This window comes from Bos javanicus, chromosome 13, assembly GCF_032452875.1.
Source record: "Bos javanicus breed banteng chromosome 13, ARS-OSU_banteng_1.0, whole genome shotgun sequence".
NCBI lineage: Eukaryota > Metazoa > Chordata > Mammalia > Artiodactyla > Bovidae > Bos > Bos javanicus.
The window spans coordinates 31542480-31565108 of record NC_083880.1 but is presented as its reverse complement, the minus strand read 5'-3'; the positions used below and the strand labels follow the sequence as shown (position 1 = coordinate 31565108).

Genomic DNA, 22629 nt, shown 5'->3' with positions numbered 1-22629 from the left:
AGAAAATCATTCTATACTGTAGGTGTGTAGTCACCTATGCTGTAAAAATTTTAAAGTACACTTAAAGGCAAAGGAAATATATATTTCCTAATCAGCACATCTCAGTGGTTTATTGATACCTATTAATAAGAGAGAAATTTAGGTTATCCTAGGTGGCACAAAAGGAAACTTTTCCTTTTTGACCTTTTAAGAGGTTATGATCAGATTATTTTTATTTGGAATTCCAGGTAGCTTGTTGGTTCTAATTTTAATCAGAATTAAAAATAACTTGGATAATTATTATTATTTTTATTTCAACAGCATGTGGAAAAGTTCTTACAGAGTCAACCGGAAACATTCAAAGTCCTGGCCATCCAAATATCTACCCCCATGGCATCAGTTGTACCTGGCATATCATAGTCCAACCTGGTCACCTGATTCATCTGAGATTCAGAGAATTTCATCTGGAGTTTCATTACAATTGCACAAAGGACTATCTAGAAGTTTATGACACTGGTTCTCAGACATCTCTTGGGAGGTGAGAATATTTTATTTTTTGCTTTTTAACATGAAAGTTTCCTGCTTTCTTGTGTTCTGCTTCTGTAAAAGATGTTAACATCCACCATGTTGTATTATAAAAAATAAGTGAGATCAACACACTTCTCAGTGACCTTTTCTATATCATTATTCACTACTGTGTAGCCTTCAGTTCAGTTCACTTCAGTTGTTCAGTCGTGTCCGACTCTTTGCGACCGCATGAATCCCAGCATGCCAGGCCTCCCTGTCCATCACCAACTCCCAGAGTTCACTCAGACTCACATCCATCGAGTCAGTGATGCCATCCAGCCATCTCATCCTCTGTCGTCCCCTTCTCCTCCTGCCCCCAATCCCTCCCAGCATCAGAGTCTTTTCCAATGAATCAACTCTTCGCATGAGGTGGCCAAAGTACTGGAGTTTCAGCTTTAGCATCATTCCTTCCAAAGAAATCCCAGGGCTGATCTCCTTCAGAATGGACTGGTTGGATCTCCTTGCAGTCCAAGGGACTCTCAAGAGTCTTCTCCAACACCACAGTTCAAAAGCATCAATTCTTCGGCGCTCAGCCTTCTTCACAGTCCAACTCTTACATCCATACATGACCACAGGAAAAACCATAGCCTTGACTAGACGGACCTTTGTTGGCAAAGTAATGTCTCTGCTTTTGAATATGCTATCTAGGTTGGTCATAACTTTCCTTCCAAAAAGTAAGCATCTTTTAATTTCATGGCTGCAGTCACCATCTGCAGTGATTCTGGAGCCCAAAAAAACAAAGTCTGAACTGTTTCCACTGTTTCTCCATCTATTTCCCATGAAGTGATGGGACCGGACGCCATGATCTTCGTTTTCTGAATGTTGAGCTTTAAGCCAACTTTTTCACTCTCCTCTTTCACTTTCATCAAGAGGCCTTTGAGTTCCTCTTCACTTTCTGCCATAAGGGTGGTGTCATCTGCATATCTGAGATTATTCATATTTCTCCCAGCAATCTTGATTCCAGCTTTTCTTGATTCCAGTCCAGTGTTTCTCATGATGTACTCTGCATATAAGTTAAATAAGCAGGGTGACAATATACAGCCTTGACGTACTCCTTTTCCTATTTGGAACCAGTCTGTTGTTTCATGTCCAGTTCTAACTGTTGCTTCCTGACCTGCATACAGATTTCTCAAGAGGCAGGTCAGGTGGTCTGGTATTCCCATCTCTTTCAGAATTTTCCACAGTTTATTGTGATTCACACAGTCAAAGGCTTTGGCATAGTCAAGAAAGCAGAAATAGATGTTTTTCTGGAACGCTCTTTCTTTTTCCGTGTAGCCTTGGGCATTAGTAATTACCTTTTGACATGAGGATATACCCATGAAGGCATCACCAAAATCAAAACAGTGCTCATATCCATCACCTTCACACCTTCTTCCTGCCTTCAAACCTTCTATAAGTCTTCATTTCTGCCCCTCTTCCCCAGCCCCAGGAAATCATTGCACTGCTTTCTATCACTGTAAGTCAGTTTGTGTATCTGAAATTGTATAAAAGCAGAATCATTCTGTATGTACTCATTTTTCATCTGACTTTTCTCAGTCAGCATATTTTGTTGAGTTCCTTTAGTCTGAGGATTAATAGTTTAATGAAATCTGAAAATTTGGGGGCTGTTAGTTCTTGAAGTGCTTTTTTAGTCTCTTTTGCCCTTGGAACTCTAATTGCACCTATCTTAGGCCATTTGATACTGTCCCACAACTCACTGATACTCTGTTTATTTGAGTTTGTCTTTGTGCATTTCATTTTGGAAAGTATCGCTCTGTATTTAAATGCACCAATCTTTTCTTCTATAATGTCTATTCTGCTATCAATCCTACCAAGTACATTTTTCAATCACAGACATTGTAATTTTCACTTCTGGAAATTCATGTCAGGCCATCTTTTATTTCACATCCCTACTTTACATATTAATTTTTTCCTTCTAGCATCTTAAATTGGTGGGATACAGTTATAAAATTTTGATGTCTTTGCTGATTCAGTCCTTCTCACTATAGTATGATTGAGGAAGTTTTCTTCTCAATATGGGTTATACTTTCCTCCTTCTTTTCATAGTTGGTAATACTTGATATTCCCAATTCTTTGGAAAGGATTTTGATGCTGGGAAAGATTGAGGGCAGGAGGAGAAGGGGGCAACAGAGGATGAGATGGTTGGATGGCATCACTGACTCAGTGCACATGACTAAGAGCGGCCCCATGTGCTGCAGTCCATGGGGTCACAAACAGTCAGACACGACTTAGCGACTGAACACCAATATTTGATAGGATGACAGACATTTTAAGTTTTGTGTTTGTGTACCAGACACTACTGTATTACTCTAAGTATTCTTGGGTTTTGTTTTTGGATGCAGTTAAGTTACTCAGAAACAGTTTGATCATTGTTATTCACTTGTCTCCTGTCTCTGAAGAGTTATTGTCTTCCACTGCTTGATATCTAGTGTCTTGAGAACCATTGTTTTTATCTATTTTGTCCAGGTTTTCAGTTGTTTCAGAAAAAAAGATTATGTAAATCTAGCCCCTGTTATTACATCTTTGTTGGGCATAGATATCTCTTGATTCCCTTTCCCCCCTTTTTTTGTATTTCATTTTCTTTTTCCTCATCCATTTTTTAAACATTTTTTTCCTTATCCATTGTTTCCTTACACTTATTTTTTCCCCTAACTTTATTCTCCCTCTTCATTTTTTTGCTCTTCCTTGTCTTAATCTTTAAACTTTTAAAATTCCTTCTTTTTTATGGTTGGTACTTGACTCCTAATCACTGAAAATTACCTATTTTTTGCTGAATGATATAAACTGTTATTGTTGTTGTTCAAAAGAGAGACATATAGAATATTAATTCATCTACCTTTGTTTTGATTAAGATATTAAATCATTTTTACACTGAAATGGTATTATACACCATTTTCCCTCCTTTTTCTGCCTCAGAAATTAACTCATCCATTTCCCATGTTTAATACTTTGTCTTATTTTGGTTTCTATTTTTTCCTCCTGTCATTCCTTTGCTTTTACCAAGTGTTCTTTGAATTGAGATTTTGATTTTCTAGTCATTTCTCTCACAAGTGTTTCTAGATAAGAGCTCACAACATGATGTCTTATAGAATGGGTTTCCCGAGTAAAAATTGCTTTCTTCAGCAAAAATTTGCTATGGATTAGCAATCAAATTCTTACCTCTGCAGGGACCAGTATTGTAAAGATAGTCGAGTTCACCTGTATAAGGCTAACTATTCTAGACACTGTTCTAAGTTCCTTATATACAGTGTATTAACTCATACAATTCTCAGGACAACTCTTTGAAGTACGTCATATCACCATCCCCATTTTATAGATGGGAAAACTGAGACATCTGTCCAAAATCATAAAGCCTGTAAGGGATAGAGCTGACTCTAGAGTCTGTGCTATGAGTTTATAATACATGATTTTCCTTTGTTGTATAAGTATGTTTATTATATTTTTATTAATAAGTTCATTAATATGCTATATGGTTACCTACTGTAGCTCAGAATTTCTAATTTCATTAAAATTATGTTATATGACATGTCACACACTTAGGCACATACATAAAACCGTCTAAAGGAAGTAGCTGTGAGTTTGGATGATCTTTAGCAACTTTGTATATGCTTTGTGCTTGAAATAAATTTGTTTTTTAAGGTTAATATAGGATATTATTATTGTGTTTTTTTAACATGTCCTAGTCGGACACGACTGAGCGACTGAACTGAACTGAACTGAATTTGGGGTATGTCATTCTGAGCATCCTGAAAGTTTTTAAATCTGTGTTCTTTCTTGGTTCCAAATAGATATTGTGGAAAATCTATTCCGCCCTCTCTTACCAGTAATGACAACTCAGTAAGGCTTACATTTGTGGCTGACTCTGACCTTGCTTATGAAGGCTTTCTAATAAACTATGAAGCAACTGATGCCTCAGCAGGTGAGAAAACAGCATTGTATGCTTGGTTTCACTTACTTTCTTACTAAATAGTACCATAAGAATAGTTTATGCCAAAATTTGTGCTATATAAAGAAAGATGCTTTTATAATAAAGTGTAGTGACTTAAGTGGCTTTCATGTTAAACATAGAGTAATGATAAGAGTATTTTATCAGTGTTAAATCTTCTAATTTTGGTAATTGTACTATGGTTGTGTAAGAAAATGTTTATGTTTTTAGGAATAATGAAGCAATGGGAGCAAAATATACGTATGTAGTAAATCTAAGTGAAAGGAATTTGGGAACTATTCCTAACAACTTTTCTGTTGAATTTAAATTTCTATCAAAATTAAATGTTACCAAAGAGACCAAAAATTTAAGAAATTAGAAAAAGGACAAAAACAGAGTTAGAAACCATTACACTACATGGAATTCTATGGCAGAAAATGGAAGTTTTCTTGTTAGAATATACATTTCTAAATTTGACCTAATGAAATTGAAACTTTTCAGCATTTATTCCTTTTATTATATTTTTCTATTACTTAATTCTCATCATTACTTTGCTCTTTGTCAATGCAGTGTAGGAAACAAGCACCATTTGCCAGCAGGGTCTTTGAGGTCATAGGTAAACCAGAGATGTTCCTAGCTGGCCCCAGAAACTATGGGTTTTAGGGCTTCCCTGGTGGTTCAGCAGTAAAGAATCTGCCTGCCAATGCAGGAGATGTGGGTTCGATCCCTGGGTCAGGAAGATCCCCTGGAGGAGCAAATGGCAGCCCACTTGTGTGCTTGCCTCGATAATCCCATAGACGGAGGAGCCTGGCAGGCTATAGTCCATGGTGTCATAAAGAGTTGGACAAGCCTTAGCGACCAAACAGCAGCAATAAACGTGTTTTCTTAGGTTCATGTTGCCACTGGGATATACACGTTTTTAGGGAGTCTGGGTTTTCCTTTTGCATAGTATTTAGAAAGATAGCTCATGGAACAAAATACTGTGCAGTTATGACATATGGGGGTATGTGACTAAGTCTCCCAAGCATTTCACACCTTTGAATTGTCCCAGAAGCATGCAATTCTTTGTTGCTTAAGAAAGTACTGAGAGTGTTTCATTGTGCCATATGCGCTCCTGCTGACACTCCTGCATCCAGAAACCCCAGGCTCTCATATTTTAAAGCCCCCACTCCCTTTAAAAAAAAAACGTAAGTTAATCTACTTGGAGTCCCTCTCAGTTTCTCACTTGTTTCTTCTCAGAGCATCTGACCCTGATTCTTTGTTTCAGGCTGCATTCTAGTAGTTCAAGTTCTGTTTTAGAAGCATGGCTTTAGATTTCTCCAGGATCCCAACTGTGAGAAAGCTATACACCGTTCTCTCCTATGGGTCCCACTCTCAAGGCAGTTTATTATTTAGCTCCAGCACCTGAGAAATTGAATCCCTGGCAATTCCAGTAGGTTATATTATATGATTGACATATTTACTGGACTTGGTTCAGATTTTTAACATCCACTGACCAAAACTGGCTTTTCAAGAAATCCTAGTATGCACACAATTTTCCATACTCCTGTGGTTTTATCTGCCTCATATATTTGGCCCAAACCACAGCTGAATATTAGATTCAGATTTGGAGCAAGTCACTTGAACTCTCTGGGCCATAGTCTTCTCATCTGTAAAATTAAGGGGTTGGATTTGATGATCTTTGGGATGTCTTCTGCCTTTAATCAACTGTGAACACAAGTTTAATTTGCTGCATGAATAAACTAGCTGTAACTTAGATAACAAACGATGCACGTGGGACCTCCTAAAATATTATGGAAATCTTTGTAACAGCTCGCAGTGCCGCTACAGTGACTAACACAGCTCTGCTAAAAATCACACTGATTTGTAAAGCAGTATCTAGTGCAATGGGGGTAATCTGGCATGGAGTATGATACATTTTAATTGAGAAAGATAAGAGACAGATAAAATAAGAAGATTGTGAAAAAGGAAAGAAGCCTGCTGGACAGAACAGGAAACTGATAAACAAAGGGAAACACAGGTGAGGAAAGAGAAGGGCTTTCTGGGGCGGATAACTCTGCAGACTCTGGTCGGCCTCCCTGTAGGGTAATCACTACCTTGGCTGTTGCGTCCAGACAGGGCTGAAATCACAGACAAGGAAGTGCTGGCTTTCTGTTCCTTGGCTGAGCCTGAGTGAGCCTGGCTGGTCGCTGTGTGCCTGCCTTTTGCTGGATGATTTCATCGGTCTGACTCCCACAGGCAAATATTCTAAAGAGCAACCTGATGATTGTATCCAGGAAGCCATATGGCCCCTCATCTTACCATTTGGAGCCCGTCTCAGTTTCCCATAGACGAGGGTATGTGTGGCTGGCCCTCATGAATTGTTGAGGGGCCCCCGCAGGACTGCTCAGGGAAGGGCTGGACTCAGGAGACTGACCTGGGGGTCCAGGCAGCCGGAGTCTGAGTGAGCCGCCCACCTGGAAATAGCAAGGTGGTGGGGTGCTTTCTTTTCAGCTATCATATTATTTTTGATGTTGTCTGCAGGGTGCAATAGTACCAGGGAGAAGTGTCAATGGAAGCTCAGTTGGTGGTCTTCATCTTATTTATTGCTTTAGCAAAAGTTATTTTTAGAGCAATCACAATCTTGATGGTGTTGGATTGTTGGCTTTTAGTCCCTCGGCTCTACAGGTGTGAGTTTCTCTGTTCAAGCCTTTCCTGTCTTCATCTGATAAAAGTTAAATTTCCTGACTTGAATCCAGTTACTTTCCCATCTGTAGTTTGTACCATGGGGCTATGATGTCAGCCCCTAAGTATGTGTTTGGGCGGAAAGAGATTGACTTCTGGTCATTACTTTGACTCCTTCTCTCATCACTGTTTCTGCCTCCATCCAGATGTGCCTGGGGTAAGAGAGACAAAGAACTAACAAGAAAATTTTTGCGGATAGAAACCCTCAAGGATATCTTAGCAACTGATTTATGAAACTGGATTTTAAATATTTGTTAATTTAAAGCACAAAATATTTTAATTCTGAGAGAATGTAATTGATTAGTTACCTTTAGTTTTTTAACTGTAATTTTATTTTCTGTTAACATCTACTGCATATACATTACTATGATCCTACCGAGAGGACTTTAAGAGGATTTAAGAAAGAAGAGAGAAATGTACATGACACACTTTCCACTTTAACATTAAATGAAAGCTGTATAATGTCCAGTCTAGTGTTTTTCAGACATTGAAACAGTCATGATTCCTTAGTGGATCATGACATTATCTTATTAGATTGCTACCTACATTTGTTAAAAGTGTGGAATAAATGGGAGATTGAGATTGACATATATACATACTATATATAAAATAGACAATAGCACAGGGAATTCTACTCAATACTCTGTAATGATCCATATGGGAAAAGAATCTAAGAAAAGGTAGATATTTGTATATGCACAGTTGATTCACTTTGCGGGCAGGTGTTTAGTGCTGTTTTTCATCCATCACCCTGGAATTGAGCACAGAAGAGACATCTAAGAGTGAGAAGTCAAGAAATGATTAACAGAAGGGCAAACAAGGGTTTCTTTAGAAGACATGAATAGAGAGTGTTCTGTTTCTGTTTTAAAACTTCAGTCCAGTAGAGCAGTGTTCTCAAACTTGAGCATTCATTGGAAACTTGAGGTAGGGTTTTCTTATTAAAAGTTCAGGTACCAGAGTGTGTGTTAGTTGCTCAGTCATGTACGACTCTTTGCAATCCCATGGACTGTAGACACCAGGCTCCTCTGTCCATGGAATTCTCCTGGAAGGATTGCTGGAGGGGGTAGCCATGCCCTTCTCCAGGGAATCTTCCCAACCCAGGGATTGAACCCAGGTCTCCTGCATTGCAGGCGGATTCTTTACCCTCTGAGCCACCAGGGAATCTGAGTTGCATAGGTCTAGGGTAGGTTTTTAGCAATCTATTCAGATGGTTCTAATGAAACATGACAGTTCATCAGAGATTCTGAAAGTCATGTCTTAGGACATAAATTACTAGAGTTACAACTGAGATCTCATAGTGGATTGGGCTGTAACTCCTCATGATGGAAAGTGTTTTCTATGATTTGGTGAAAGGACAGCTGAAGGTATAGTCAGAGCCTTGGTTCTGGTCCCAACCTTGCTGCTAACTTGGAAAGCTTGGGGCAAGTCACAAGCCTCTCTGATTCTTTCTGTGTTTTCTGCTTTGAGATATTCAGATATTTTCCCTCTGTAAAAGGTTTTTAGTAAGTTTATTGATCTTTTAAAGATTTACTTTCTCATTGGTCAGTATTTTCTAATATTTTTTGCTGTATGTATGGGTTTCCTACCACTCTCCAGCTCAGTAGATTTATCTTATTTTTTTTTTGTTTGTTTTGAGATTTATTTTATTTTTTGGCTGTGATGGGTCTTTGTTGCTGCATGTGGGCTTTCTTTAGTTGCAGTGAGCAGGGAATACTCTTTGTTGAGGTGTGTGGGCTTCTCACTGCAGTGGCTTCTCATGTTGCAGAGCATGGGCTCCAGGTGCACAGGCTTCAGGAGTTGTAGCACGGAGGCTCAGTACTTGCAACTCTCAGGCTCTGGAGCCAGGCTCTGTAGTTATGGTACTCAGGCTTAGTTGCCCCATGCATGTGGGATCTTCCTGGACCACATATAGAACCTGTGTCCCTTGCATTTCAAGGTGGATTCTTAACCACTGAACCAGCAGGGAAGCCTGATTTATCTTATTTATTATATTTCTTAGTTCTTAGAATAAACATGCTAAATAAGACATTTAATTGTGATATTCTTAGTTTCCTACTCACCTTCATTTCTATTATTTTTATAAGTCTTTATTGAATTTGTTACAGTACTGCTTCTGTTTTTTTATGTTTTGGGTTTTTGGCCTTCAAGCATGTGGTGTCTTAGCTTCCAACCCAGGAATAGAACCCCCACCTTCTGCTTTGGAAGGTGAAGTCCTAACCACTGGACCACCAAGGAAGTCCTCTCTTCATTTCTAAATTGACATTCCATGCTTAAAGAAACCAGGGATTTTAAAGAACACAGGATTTGGAAAGGAAGGACTTGGATGTGAATTTTATCTTTGCTTTGTCTGAACTAAGTGATTTTCAGAGCCTAACCTCCCGGAGCCTCAGCTCCTTTATCTGTACCTTCATCTCTAAGAAGTGAAGGTTAGAATGTCTGGCTGTTTCATATAGTTGGGGAAGATAAAATAAAACATTTTCTGTGAAAAGTTCATAATTGCTCTAAAGGGCCATGACTGTGCCAGATTTAAAATAGAATTACTGATATTCAAATACAATTTTACAATAGCTGCTTTAGTGATTCAGCTTGTATCCATATTCATTAGAATTGATCATTGACATGGGGAAAAAAGTCATTACTGTGACCACCTAGCAGAAAATTGTAGGTGAATGTTAGATTTGGGTTAGGGAGACTTTTTCTTTCCTAGTGGAGAAATGGAACCTGTAATTTTATCTTCTCTCAGGTCTTCATTGTGAGGATTGTTAAACCAAATATGCCAGTAGAAGCAGATGACAGTCCCAGGGTTAATTAGAAAATCTGAGGTCATAGGGATTCATGCAGACCCAGAAATTTTGTAAATGATTTCAGAAAGCTCTGCCTATAGGGTTGCTCATGAATGTGACTGGCTAATCACATAAGTTTGATCTATGGTTCTGGAGAATACTCTTGAGAGTCTCTTGGACTGCAAGGAGATCCAAGCAGTCAATCCTAAAGGAAATCAATCCTGAATATTCATTAGAAGAACTGATGCTGAAGCTGAAGCTCCAATTATTTGACCATCTGTTGCAAAGGGCTCACTCATTAGAAAAAGACCCTGATGCTGGGAAAGATTGAAGGCAGGAGGAGAAGGGGATGGCAGAGTACGAGATGATTGAATGGCATCACTAACTCAGTGGACATGAGTTTGAGCAAACCCCAGGAGATGGTGAAGGACAGGGAAGCCTGGTGTGCTACAGTCCACGGGGTTGCAAAGAGTCAGACACAATTGAGCAACTAAGCAACAAAATCCCATTAGTTATCTCACAAGACAAAGCAGGGAGGTGGTAGAACAGCTACTCATAATCTAGAGTCTCCCTAGGAGAGACACTTTTCTAGCCACAGGATCAGTTTATCCTTGTCCTGTCACCCAAATCATATGTGATGATAGCATCATTGCTTTTGGAGTTGGAGGATTATCCATGTTTTTGAATTTCCCCTTTGATAATGAACTGAATGCTATGTTACTAAAACTTATTTAAAAGTGCTTAGTAGAGGCAGACCTACATTGTCATTTTTAGAAAAATATGACTTTGTGATTTTATGGTCATCCATGGAAAACTTTTATATACTTTCTTTTCTTCTTTTACTTTTTTTTTTTTTTTTGAAGTTGATCAGAAAGAAAGCTGTGAGAGGCCTACTAATAGCTATCTTTGATCTGCAGAGATGTGCTTTTCACTGCTACTTCAGTTGGATATATTAGATGGAAGAAATCTACTTTTCTTTTTCATCAGTTTGTCAGTATTGTTAGACCATAATAAAGGGCAAACTGCCATTGGGCATAAGTTTCCCTTTGGGTACATGAGAAATAAATAAAAGGCATTTACATGTTTGGATCTTGTATTGATGTAAAAAGCATCATGACAATATGTGAATATCCTTTTATGGGAATATATTTAACTTTAATTATTTGTGCTTTATTGCAAAGCATAGTAGGAAGCCAAAGCCTAGCATATTCTCATTACACTGCCTATAAACATAAGCCTACTCATACTTCTCAATATCAATGTTATTTTACAAAGAGCAGTTTACACTGTCATATGAACATTGTACATGTTCCAGTGTTAGGTAAAAGCACTTAGTAACCTTTTAAGAAACAAATAAATTTAGAGAACCACTGTTTTTCTCTCTGTTAAATTACAGACATGAATCTCATAAAAACTAAAAATATTAACATTAAATATTATATCATTTAATATTTATAAAATGTGTACTTTCAAAATATTTTTCTTTCTCTGTTTTAACTTTATTTATTAAATGTTAGATATCCAAATTATTTATTGGATATCCTTCAGAGAACTCAACTTGTCTTTTAACAGAACTTTCACCCTTTTAATAACCCATAGACTTTTATTTTGTAATTCCATGTAGTAAAATTCATTCATAGTTTTAGCAAGTGTGTATACCCATGTCATCACCACTCCATGCAAAATATAGAACACTTTTATCGTCTCAGAAGGTGTCCTGGTGTCCCTTTATAGGGGCTTCCCCACCCTCCATCTCGACAACTGCAGACCTTGTGCTTATCACTGTGTATTCATTTTGCCTATTCAAAAGGCAAATATGAATGGGAACACACAGTGCATTCTTTTATGTCTGGCTTATTACATGAGAAACATAATGCTTCTCAAATTTGTTCATATCATCCTGTTTATAAGAAGTTCTTTTCATTGCTGAATAGTCTTCTATTGTAAGGGCTGTATCATAATTTGATATCCATTCACTTGTTTTTGGATAGTTGGATTGTTAACCGTTTTTAGCTATTATGAAAAAAGCTGCTGTGAAATTGATGTATAAGTATTTTGTGGACTTAGATTATCAGTTCTCTTGAGTAAATTCTAAGGGTAGAATTTCTAGGTCTTATAGTAATGCTGTGTTTAATTTCATGAGAAATTTCCAGCTATTTTTCCAAAGTGGTTATATCATTTTATGTTCCCATCTGCAATGAAAGAGAATTCTACTTTCTCCACATTTTTGTCAATCCTTGGTATCGTCAATCTTTTCATTTTAGCCACCAATGGTTGTGCCTCGTTATTGTTTTAATTTACATGTCCCTGATGACTAGTACGACTGAGTACTTTTTTACATGCTTATTGGCAATTCATATATTTCTTTTGTGAAGTGTCCATTGAAATCATCTTGTTCATTTCTGTTTATTATTGTCATATGTTATATACTCTACATACAATTATGTCTTTTTTCAGATAAATGTATGGCACATATTGTCTCCCACTGTGTGCAGCTGACCCTTTCTTTTTCTTAATGGTATTGTTTGAAGAGCAATAATATGTCCTTTTTTCCCTTCATGGCTAGTTTTTCTTTTTTTTCTTTTTATGTTGCTTAAAAATCTATGTCTACTAAAGTTGTGAGGATTTTCTGCGGATTCTTCTGCAAGATTTTTGGTGTGAGGCTTTTACATTTATGTTTATGACCCATTTTGAGTTAATTTTCCTATGTAATGTGAGTTATGTATTCGAGGTTGTTTGTTTGCTTAGCAAATGATATTTAACCATTCAAGCACTATTTGTTGAAAAGATTGTCCTTTTTGCACTGAATTGCCTTTGGATTGTTGTTGAAAACTAATTGTCCTTGTATCTTTGGGTCAGTTTCTGGAATGACTGTTCTATTCCATTGATCTATGTATCTTTCCCCTATGACAATAGACTCTATTATTTCATATTATGTAATTTTATAGTTTATCTTAAGATCGGGAAGTGTAAATCATCCAGATTCTTCAAAATTGTTTTGATTATTCTAGGCTTTTTATACTTCCATATACAATTTTAGAATCATCTTTTCAATTTGAACTGAAGCAAAAAAACAAACAAACGAAAAATACAAACTTATTGGGAATTTGATTAAGATTGGATTGAATATATAGATGAATCTTAGGACAAAGGGCATTTTACAATGAGTCTTCCAATCCAGTATCATATTTACTTCTCTATTTATTCAAATCTTTTGAATTATCTTTCAGCTATGTTTTAAAGTTTTCACTGTAGAATTTTTGTTTCTTCCCATTAAATTTTCTGTCAAGTGCTTTATGCTTTTTATGCAGTTGTAAGTGGTATTTAAAATTTTATTTTCCAGTTATTGGAATAGTATTTGAAAATTAAATTGATTTTTGAATAATTATCTTATATCCTATAACCTTACTAAACTCGGTTATTAGTTCCAGTATCTTTTAGTAGATTTCTTAGTGTATTTTACATAGGCAATTGATCTTATCTGTAAGGACAGTTTTATTTTTTCCTATTCACTATCTGTTTGTCTGTCTCTCTCTATTTGCCTTTTGCCATAACTGGGACTGTCTATAACATTGAATAGAAGGAGTGAGATTGGACATACTGGCCTTGCTGTTTATCTTGACAGGAAAGCACTTGGTCCTTTACTACCCAAGTATGATGTTAAGTTTGGGGTTTTCATAGATGCCCTTCTTCTGTTTCCACTTTCCTGTCTTCTCTTTGGTTTACAGAATATTTTTAGTATTCTATTTTATGTCCTTATTTGGCTTTTTAATGATATCTCTTTTTGTGTTTGCTCAAGGCCTAGCAATATGCATTCTGAAATAAATTCTTAAAGCTATCTGAATGTGGTGTGGTCAGTGAGTCTGTGGTCAGTCTATAAGTTCATCAGCTCAAGGAGACTGTTTCACAGCCTTTATTTAATGTTCATTTGATCCATGAATTTTTATCTTAGTAATACTCCTTACTGGATCTGAAATACTTAATATACCACCTCTTCACACAGAGCCCTGCTCCTGCTTTCCCCTGCTTTATCTCTGTCTTTTTCCTCCTCCTTCCCTTCTTTCCTCCCTCCCTTTCTTCTGATCTTCCTTCCTTTTCTTCCTTCCATTATTCTTTGGCCCTTGAAGAAACATCTTGGCAGACTATAGAAAAGTATACAACATTCATCCCTGAAGTTAAATATCACCGTCAACTCCTTCAGTAAGTTAAGTCTTGATTACTTGCTGTTTAAAATCAAATAACCAACTATGTGGTAAATGCTTGTTATTCTGAGGGCTGTACATGATAGGAGAACCCGTAATGTTTTCTGTGCACCTCTGTGCCAATGGTTCCTTTTTTCTTTTCTGAGTATGGTTATACAGCAGCAACTTGGGGAAATAGCACACCTAACCACCCTCATTTTCTTTTTTTATTCATCATAAAATATAATAGTTTATTCTCCTCCAAAACCTGCCCATCAGGGACTTGTGTCTACTCCGGGATCCTAGATTTATGTTATTACCAGATACAGTTGAAGATACATTGAAACCATATTTTCTTTCAGAAATACCTCAGACTTGGAGGGCATAGGAGATTAAGTGGGTTGGTCAGTGACTAGAGAGCATGAAGAGATGAATAGATCAAATTGAAACTGGTAAAGTAGAAAAGCTAGTAGTTATTTAGGAAATAAAATTATCCTATCTAAAAGATTTATATGAATGATCTCATTTATTCCTCATATTTATGCTCTGCCTTTCTTGCACTTCTCTATCCCATTTTAGAGTGTAGTGATGATCTCTATCATTTACTAAGCACATACTATGTTCAGTTCAGTTCAGTCGCTCAGTCATGTCCAACCATTTGCAACCCCGTGGACCGCAGCACGCCAGGCCTCCCTGTCCATCCCAACTTCCAGAGTCCACCCAAACCATGTCCATTGAATCGGTGATGCCATCCAACCATCTCATCCTCTGTCATCCCCTTCTCCTCCCACCTTCAATCTTTCCTAGCATCAGGGTCTTTTCAAATGAGCCAGTTCTTCGCATCAGGTGGCCAAAGAATTGGAGGTTCAGCTTCAACATCAGTCCTTCCAATGGATATTCATGATTGATTTCCTTTAGGATGGACTAGTTGGATCTCCTTGCAGTCCAAGAGACTCTCAAGAATCTTCTCCAACACCACAGTTCAAAAGCATCAATTCTTTGGTGCTCAGCTTTCTTTATAGTTCAACTCTCACATCCATACATGACTACTGGAAAAACCATAGCTTTGACTAGATGAACCTTTGTTGGCAAAGTAATGTCTCTGCTTTTTAATATGCTATCTAGGTTGGTCATAACTTTTCTTCCAAGGAGCAAGTATCTTTTAATTTCACAGCTGCAATCACCATCTGCAATGATTTTGGAGCCCCCCAAAATAAATTCTCCCACTGTTTCCGCTGTTTCCCCATCTATTTGCCATGAAGTGATGGGACCAGATGCCATGATCTTTGTTTTCTGAATGTTGAGCTTTAAGCCAACTTTTTCACTCTCCTCTTTCACTTTCATCAAGAGGCTCTGTAGTTCTTCTTCACTTTCTGCCATAAGTGTGTGTCATCTGCATATCTGAAGTTATTGATCTTTCTCCTGGCAACCTTGATTCAAGCTGTGCTTCATCCAGTCCAGCATTTATCATGATGTACTCTGCATTTAAGTTAAATAAGCAGGGTGACAATATACAGCCTTGACGTACTCCTTTTCCTATTTGGAACCAGTCTGTTGTTCCATGTCCAGTTCTAGCTGTTACTTCTTGACCTGCATACAGATTTCTGAGAAGGCATGTCAGGTGGTCCGGTATTCCTATCTCTTTAAGAATTTTCCACAGTTTTTGTGATCCACACAGTCAAAAGCTTTGCCATAGTCAATATAGCATGAACAATGCCATGTTCAAGTCCTTTAATTGTATTATCTATGACCCTTGGGTGTATACTCAAAAATAGTTACATCTCCATTTTTGAGATGAGGCTCAGAACAGTGGAGCAAGTTGCCTAAGGTTGTACAGCTTGCTGGTATCTGAACTGGGCATTGATTCAAGGTCATTCCTATCCCCGGGTCTCGTCTCCTATTCATCCCCATGTGGCTGAGTACTGGTTTTGTCATTTCTCATAAATGCGTGCTTTGACAAAAACCATTTTGAAAGAAAGTTTGAAAGAACTGAATTATTACTAAGCCTTCCCCTGTGATTTCTGTAGGTAAGCCTAGTTTATAATGTTTATGATAATTTGCATGGATTAGAAAAAATTAAAGTACTTTCAAGAACCAAAAAGTTGTGGTTACATGTAACTACTTCCACCATATAGCTTAGGTTTACTATTAGTAATTGTTTTTGCCTTTGAGATTTCGAAAACTTTGTTTTGAAAGGAAGTCATTCTTTGAACATCCCAGAATGGCATATTGAAAATCAAATATATTAGCATAAATTAATGACGTATATATAACTAAATGTCTTATAAATGTATTATCTTGTAAATTATTTTTCCTCTTGGGATCTGTTTCTTTTTACAGCATGCTTGAATGACTATACAGAAGAATCTGGGACTTTCACTTCTCCAAACTTCCCCGGTTTTTACCCCAACAACTTGGAATGCATTTATAGGATCACAGTGGAAAGCAGCCAACAGATTGCGTTACACTTCACAAACTTCTCCTTGGAGGATGCCATTGGTAGTACATGTGTAGCAGATTATGTGGAAATCAGGTAAGCACCTTTATTTCATCATAATCTTTTTTTTTTCTTATTTATTTTCACTTTTAATTTTTCTTGGAAAGGATAAGAAAAAATATAGAAAATGTTCTGTGAAGCTCCTTTTTGTGCTCTTTCTTACAAGATACAAAGTTTGTCGTTTGGAACCTGACTTAGCAGTAGGAAAACAGAAAGGCTTGTGAATTTCAGTGCAAGGCTTTTTCGTTAATTCTTCATTGCTTTGAAAGGATGGGTTTTTTAAAGTTATATTTGCAGTAAAGGTGAGTTAAGGTATATATTAATATCTCCCCAGATTGTTATTGTTGTTTTAGTCGCTATGTCATGTTTGACTCTTTTGCGACTCCATGGACTATAGCCCACCAGGCTTCTGTGTCCATGGGATTTCCAGATCGTTGCAGTGAGTTAAATTAGACTAATAATTTGTTGCCCTTCTGTGTTAAAGTTTTTATTTGGCATTTCAAAAGGCTAGAATCTTATACTATTTTATACTAAATTTAGTTCTCTGATGTAAAGTAAGCTACTTAAACAGTAAATCACAATTCCCTGATGCTGGGAAAGATTGACGGCAGGAGGAAAAGAGGGTGAGAGAGGATGAGATGGTTGAATGGCATCCCCAACTCGATGCACATGAGTTTGAGTAGACATAGTGAAGGACAGGGAAACCCGGCATGCTGCAGTTCATGGGTCTGCCAAGAGTCGAACATGACTTAGCGATTGAGCACCACCACCATATAATGCTAAAATAAGATGATTTTCTTAATTATCAGCAGTCATTGGTTGAATGAATCTTTTTTTAGGCTTGGAAAATACAGAATATAAACTATAGATAGTAAACTAGATTTAAGACCCCAAAAGTTCTTAGGGAAGGAAGTATTTTTAAAACTATGCATAACTATGTCAAATATATTACATTTTGAAAACTTTCAAATTAGAAAAACATTCAAGTTTCTCTGTAAAATTAAGCCACATTTGTTTATATTGTTAATAATTTTTGTTTCTTTATCTTTTGTTCTGTGATACATTTGGCAGATGCTTTATTTGAAAGAGAGAAGATTGAGTACTTTTTCTCTATTTGTAATTGGGTGTATAAAATGTCAGGTCAACAATAAATGATGGTGATTTTATTCATTGTTATTCACATGCTATTTAATAAAGTGAAAAACTGAAAGCTTGCAATTGTTTTCAGAATATTTTTGAGAGAGGTTGACTGACAAATGGATCTGTTTTTGATCTCAAAGTTAATTAATGTTAAATGTTTATATTATAACCTAATAACCTAATAAATGATCACACCTATATTTTGTCACAGGAATGGAGGCTATGAAAATTCACCACTCCTGGGGCAATACTGTGGTTCAAATTTACCTCCAAGAATCATCTCCCACAGTAACAAGTTATGGTTAAAATTTAAGAGTGACTTCTTCGGCTCTGGGCCTGGATTCTTGGCTTACTGGGATGGGTCCTTAACAGGTAAATGGCCAAGACTTGCCCTTTATTGGAGAGTCCAATCAGATTGGATTTTTCATTCTTGGATTGCTGTGCTGTTACATATTATTTTTTTCTAGCTGTATTTTGTCAGTACTATTTGTAATAAACTTCAACATTGTGAATATTTCTGAATTAACTCTAACTGTTTTGTTTTTGTTTTTATTTTTGAAGGACATAGTAAGGGAAAATGTCATATTCCCTGGTATAGTTCATCAAGCTGGTCATCTTGGTTGGGAAAAGGAAAGTACACTGATGTGAATTGACATTTTAAGCCAGCTAGTCTTTGGTGGTGCAGGGTTGTTTTGTTGGTTTTTAAGGGGAGTGACAGTAGCACCAGTTTGAAATAGACAAGAGAATTCCGTTTTACAGAAAGAAAAGACTGTGTGTTATCCCCAGTCTTTCTCCCGCAGGTTGTGGGGGCAATCTCACCACGTCCACCGGCACATTCACGTCCCCCAACTACCCGATGCCCTACTATCACAGCTCTGAGTGCTCCTGGTGGCTGAAGGCCAGCCGTGGCAGTCCGTTCCTGCTGGAGTTTGAAGACTTCCATTTGGAGTATCATCCAAATTGTAGTCAAGACTATCTGGCTGTATGTATGAAGTTTCACTTGTAGCTTTCACTGCTCCCATCTTGCCCGGTGCACATTGATGCCTCATTTTTTATTTCTGAGATTCAGGAAAAGGGATCATTTAAACAATATCCACATTAAAAATTTAAACAAAATAAAAAATTAAAAGAAAATTTGATGAAAATACCTTTCTAAGTACAGCATATATTAATGAATGGCTTGGTATATTAAGTCTTTAAAATATATTGAATATAGACTGTTAAGATACGGTTAAAAATCTCCTGAAAGGGGTTATGAGATTTATCATAGTTATTATCTACATGATTTGTATATATGTATTGAAAACTAACAATCTAGAGGACTGTGTCAGAGGTTGAATTAAAGATAACTGAAGTCAATAAAACAGAGCTTTTTACAGTACCAGTAAGTCACCATCTCCATTAAATAACCACCTAAATAAAAAATGTGTTAAAGTGTCATAAATGATAAACTATGAAATAAAAAAGCAAGGAAGACTACTGATAATAGCTATGGTCTCAAAAACATGTAACAATCCTTTATTTTCAATCTTTACATTTCAGGCTAGGTTCTTTCCCTTACCCTTATATACAGCCACAGCTTGAGTACATAGCTCAGGTTTATAGACATTTAAATACAATTTTATAAGATATTTGATTCAGGGCTCTTCTATTGTTATATCATTTTGTATTTCTTCCCCACTTATCAAGAATTGCAGAGTCATTTAGATAATGTTTACAGCCATAATCATCTGACATTTAAAATATTTTCTTGGAACTTCCCTGGCGGTCTAGTGATTAAGACTCTGCACGTCCATTGCAGGGGGCACAAGTTTGATCCCTGGTCAGGGAACTAAGATCTCGCATGCCTTGTGGCGTGACAAACAAACAAACAAACAATAAAACGTTTTCTTAAAGGTCTATGATGGGTCAAGTACCAGCTCTCATCTGTTAACTCGGCTTTGTGGGAATGAGAAGCCATCTGTCATCCGTTCCAGTGGAGACAGCATGTCTTTAAAACTGAGGACAGATGAAGGCCAGCAAGGAGGCGGCTTCCTGGTTAAATACCAGCAGAGTAAGTGTGTGTACTGGTTGCTCAGTGACTGCAGTGGGTATTCAGTCTCTTGAATGAAGCAAATTGAAAGAAGTGTAACCCATTAGTTTGAGCAACTAAAATAAATCTTAGTTCCTTATGAAAAAGTTTAACTCTGTTTGATGGAGAAATGCTTACACATTGAGTATAATGTCATGTAACTAACACATGTGGTAAGCTCAGAAAGCTGGAAGAAGAATTTGCTTAGATAGTCACAATTTAAAGATTGGTGTAACTGGTTAGCAGCTAATGGGTTTTCATTTGAATTAAACATGATAGTCTTCTAATTGGGACTGTCAATAATGGGACACCATTCTATTATACAAAGTTATCCAACACTATTGCTTTTGTCTTCTATCTCAAAAGGTACTTAAATTTTATTAAGGGAAACTGTAGACCTCAATGACTTACAAATGGTGTCCCAGTTACCTGTCAAGAAGCAATGTAGGAGAAATGCAACTACAAACCACATTTTTCAGCGACAATTTTTCAATACATTTATTTTCCCATTCTCTTTTATTACACATCATACAATATGCAAAAGACTGGAGAAAAGGCATGCCTAGGCCTCATTCAAGTCATTAAGTTTGGTAGAATTTGGCAGTGGCTCCCAAGACTAGCCATACGTAGAAGTGCCTAGTACGGTCGTGTTGAAAACTCAGCTAAAGAAAATGCCACCATCGGATTGAAGACTTTTTTTCAAAATTTAATGTTTTCGTTTCTTCTTCAAATCTTTTACATTGCTTCTATTCAATTGAATCTTCCTGATGACTAACTAGAGGAATAACAGAGTCTTTATTATGAATTTCATGCTGACTTTTGAATGTTGAACAAAGCCATGTTGTTAATCATTTTTAGCACTCACATAGGACTTTGTGTTTCTAAACTGTTGAATTTAAAGGTCAAGATTTCTGTCTCTTCCAAATGCTAAAGTTAGAAAAACAGAAGCATAGAATGTTTAATACACTTTTCTAAACAAACAAATTAGACTGATGTGTGAGTCAGGCTACGCTATTCTCTGCACCAATTCACAGCAACATGATGCCAGTTTTAACACAGGCAATTTTCATGACACTTTAAAGTTTATGAATTCATTTAAATATTATTTCACATTTGTTCTAAATGGAGACCATTTCCATATAAAAATGCTGCACCAACTACCTGTGTATGTATGCGTCTATTTATGTGTATGCGTGTGTGTGTATTTGTGTATACACACATATATATGTTTCTTTTTAACATAGATATTTTCCTATAGAAAAATCATACACATCTTGGGGCAATTATGATACGTATGATAGTGGTTAACAGTCATTGTTATTTTTCCCAGCATGTGATAACGTGGTGATTGTGAATCAAACCTATGGCACCTTAGAGAGTATACATTATCCAAATCCCTATTCGGTCAACCAGCGTTGCAACTGGACCATCCAAGCAACAACTGGAAACACTGTGAATTATACGTTTTTAGCATTTGAATTGGAATATTACACAAACTGCTCCACTGACTATTTAGAGGTATGTGTTCTGAAGCTAAATAATCACTGCATTTTCTGTTCAAGTTAGCAAGCCAAGGTAAGTTATCATGCTTTGCAGAACCAAACCATTCACCCTGTCCTATATGTCTGTAATACGCTGACTATACATGGTATTTGGACAGATGTGTTTCAAGTCTCTTTCGTTGCATCACCTTAATAATAAGGGTACTTAATCCATTAAATTATATGCAAACCTTAAATTATATGAAACCTTAAAACTACCTGTGTTTTAAGGTTTCAATGTAACTTCTGGACTGAGTAACCTCATCTTACCTAAAAAATGCAGAAGCGGAAGAAAAACTTCTGGTTTTTGTTGGTTATTTTTTGTTTGTTCTTATTTATAAAGAGAGATCAGAAAGTATTTAAATATCATGACTTTAATACCTAATTAAGCTGATACTGGGAATCATGATTTTGATTCTTGTGTTTTATTTTTACACCTGAGTTCATTTCAATTAATTTTTCTGTTTGTAAATTGGAAGTTTCTATTTGTTATAATAATGACCACAAGTAGCATTTACTGAACTTTCTGTATACAATGCTATGCAATGAAAGTTGCTGGAAAATTAAGTACCTCCAAATAGAAGGTAATATGCTACTTTTAGGATAAGATATTTTATTTACCAAAGCTTTTTTGTTGATTTGAATATGCAACTTTGTGGAGGTATAGATTGAAAAGTTAGGTGGTTACTTATCTTTCTTTATTAATGTAATTATATAATCATATATAAAATTATATATTTTATAAGCCATTGTATTAATTTAGAATGTTAGTTTCCACTTTCATAAAACAATTTTACTCAGACTGTTTACATATGTTTTGACATCTAGTTCTCATCATTAATAAAATCACTTTTGAGTCACTTAACACATCTTTATCTCCATCTCCATGCTAGCATATAATACTTCTAATCCATATATAATGTTTTCATTAGAGATCTTTTCTAAGAGGCCAGTCCCCACTCTGATAACATTAGGACATTTCCTGTATCCCTTCTATCCACAACTTAATAATTGAGTATCGATCTCTTTAAGATGGACAGTGATTTTAGGAAGTCTTGCTTGCAAAGACTTTCACCATCCAGTGTGTGTAACTTTCAGGACATAGTCCCGGGGTTGAGGGGGACGGTGGTGGTGGGAATCACAGAAAAAGCCTTTATCTTTGTAAAAGTGTTTTAACCCTCTTTTAAAGCAATTCTTAAAAAAAAAAAAAAAAAAGCTAGC

General features: G+C 36.5%; 1 protein-coding gene across 1 annotated transcript in view; it reads left to right on the top strand.

The window, feature by feature from the left end:
* Positions 1-22629, top strand: part of CUBN (cubilin) — a 263943-nt gene that overhangs the window by 57688 nt on the left and 183626 nt on the right. Inside the window, exons 21-27 of the mRNA XM_061436135.1 lie at positions 301-517; positions 4335-4465; positions 16500-16692; positions 18008-18168; positions 18597-18778; positions 19693-19849; positions 21198-21385. Of these exons, the coding sequence (XP_061292119.1) occupies positions 301-517; positions 4335-4465; positions 16500-16692; positions 18008-18168; positions 18597-18778; positions 19693-19849; positions 21198-21385 (1229 nt within the window). The remainder of the gene's footprint in view (positions 1-300; positions 518-4334; positions 4466-16499; positions 16693-18007; positions 18169-18596; positions 18779-19692; positions 19850-21197; positions 21386-22629) is intronic.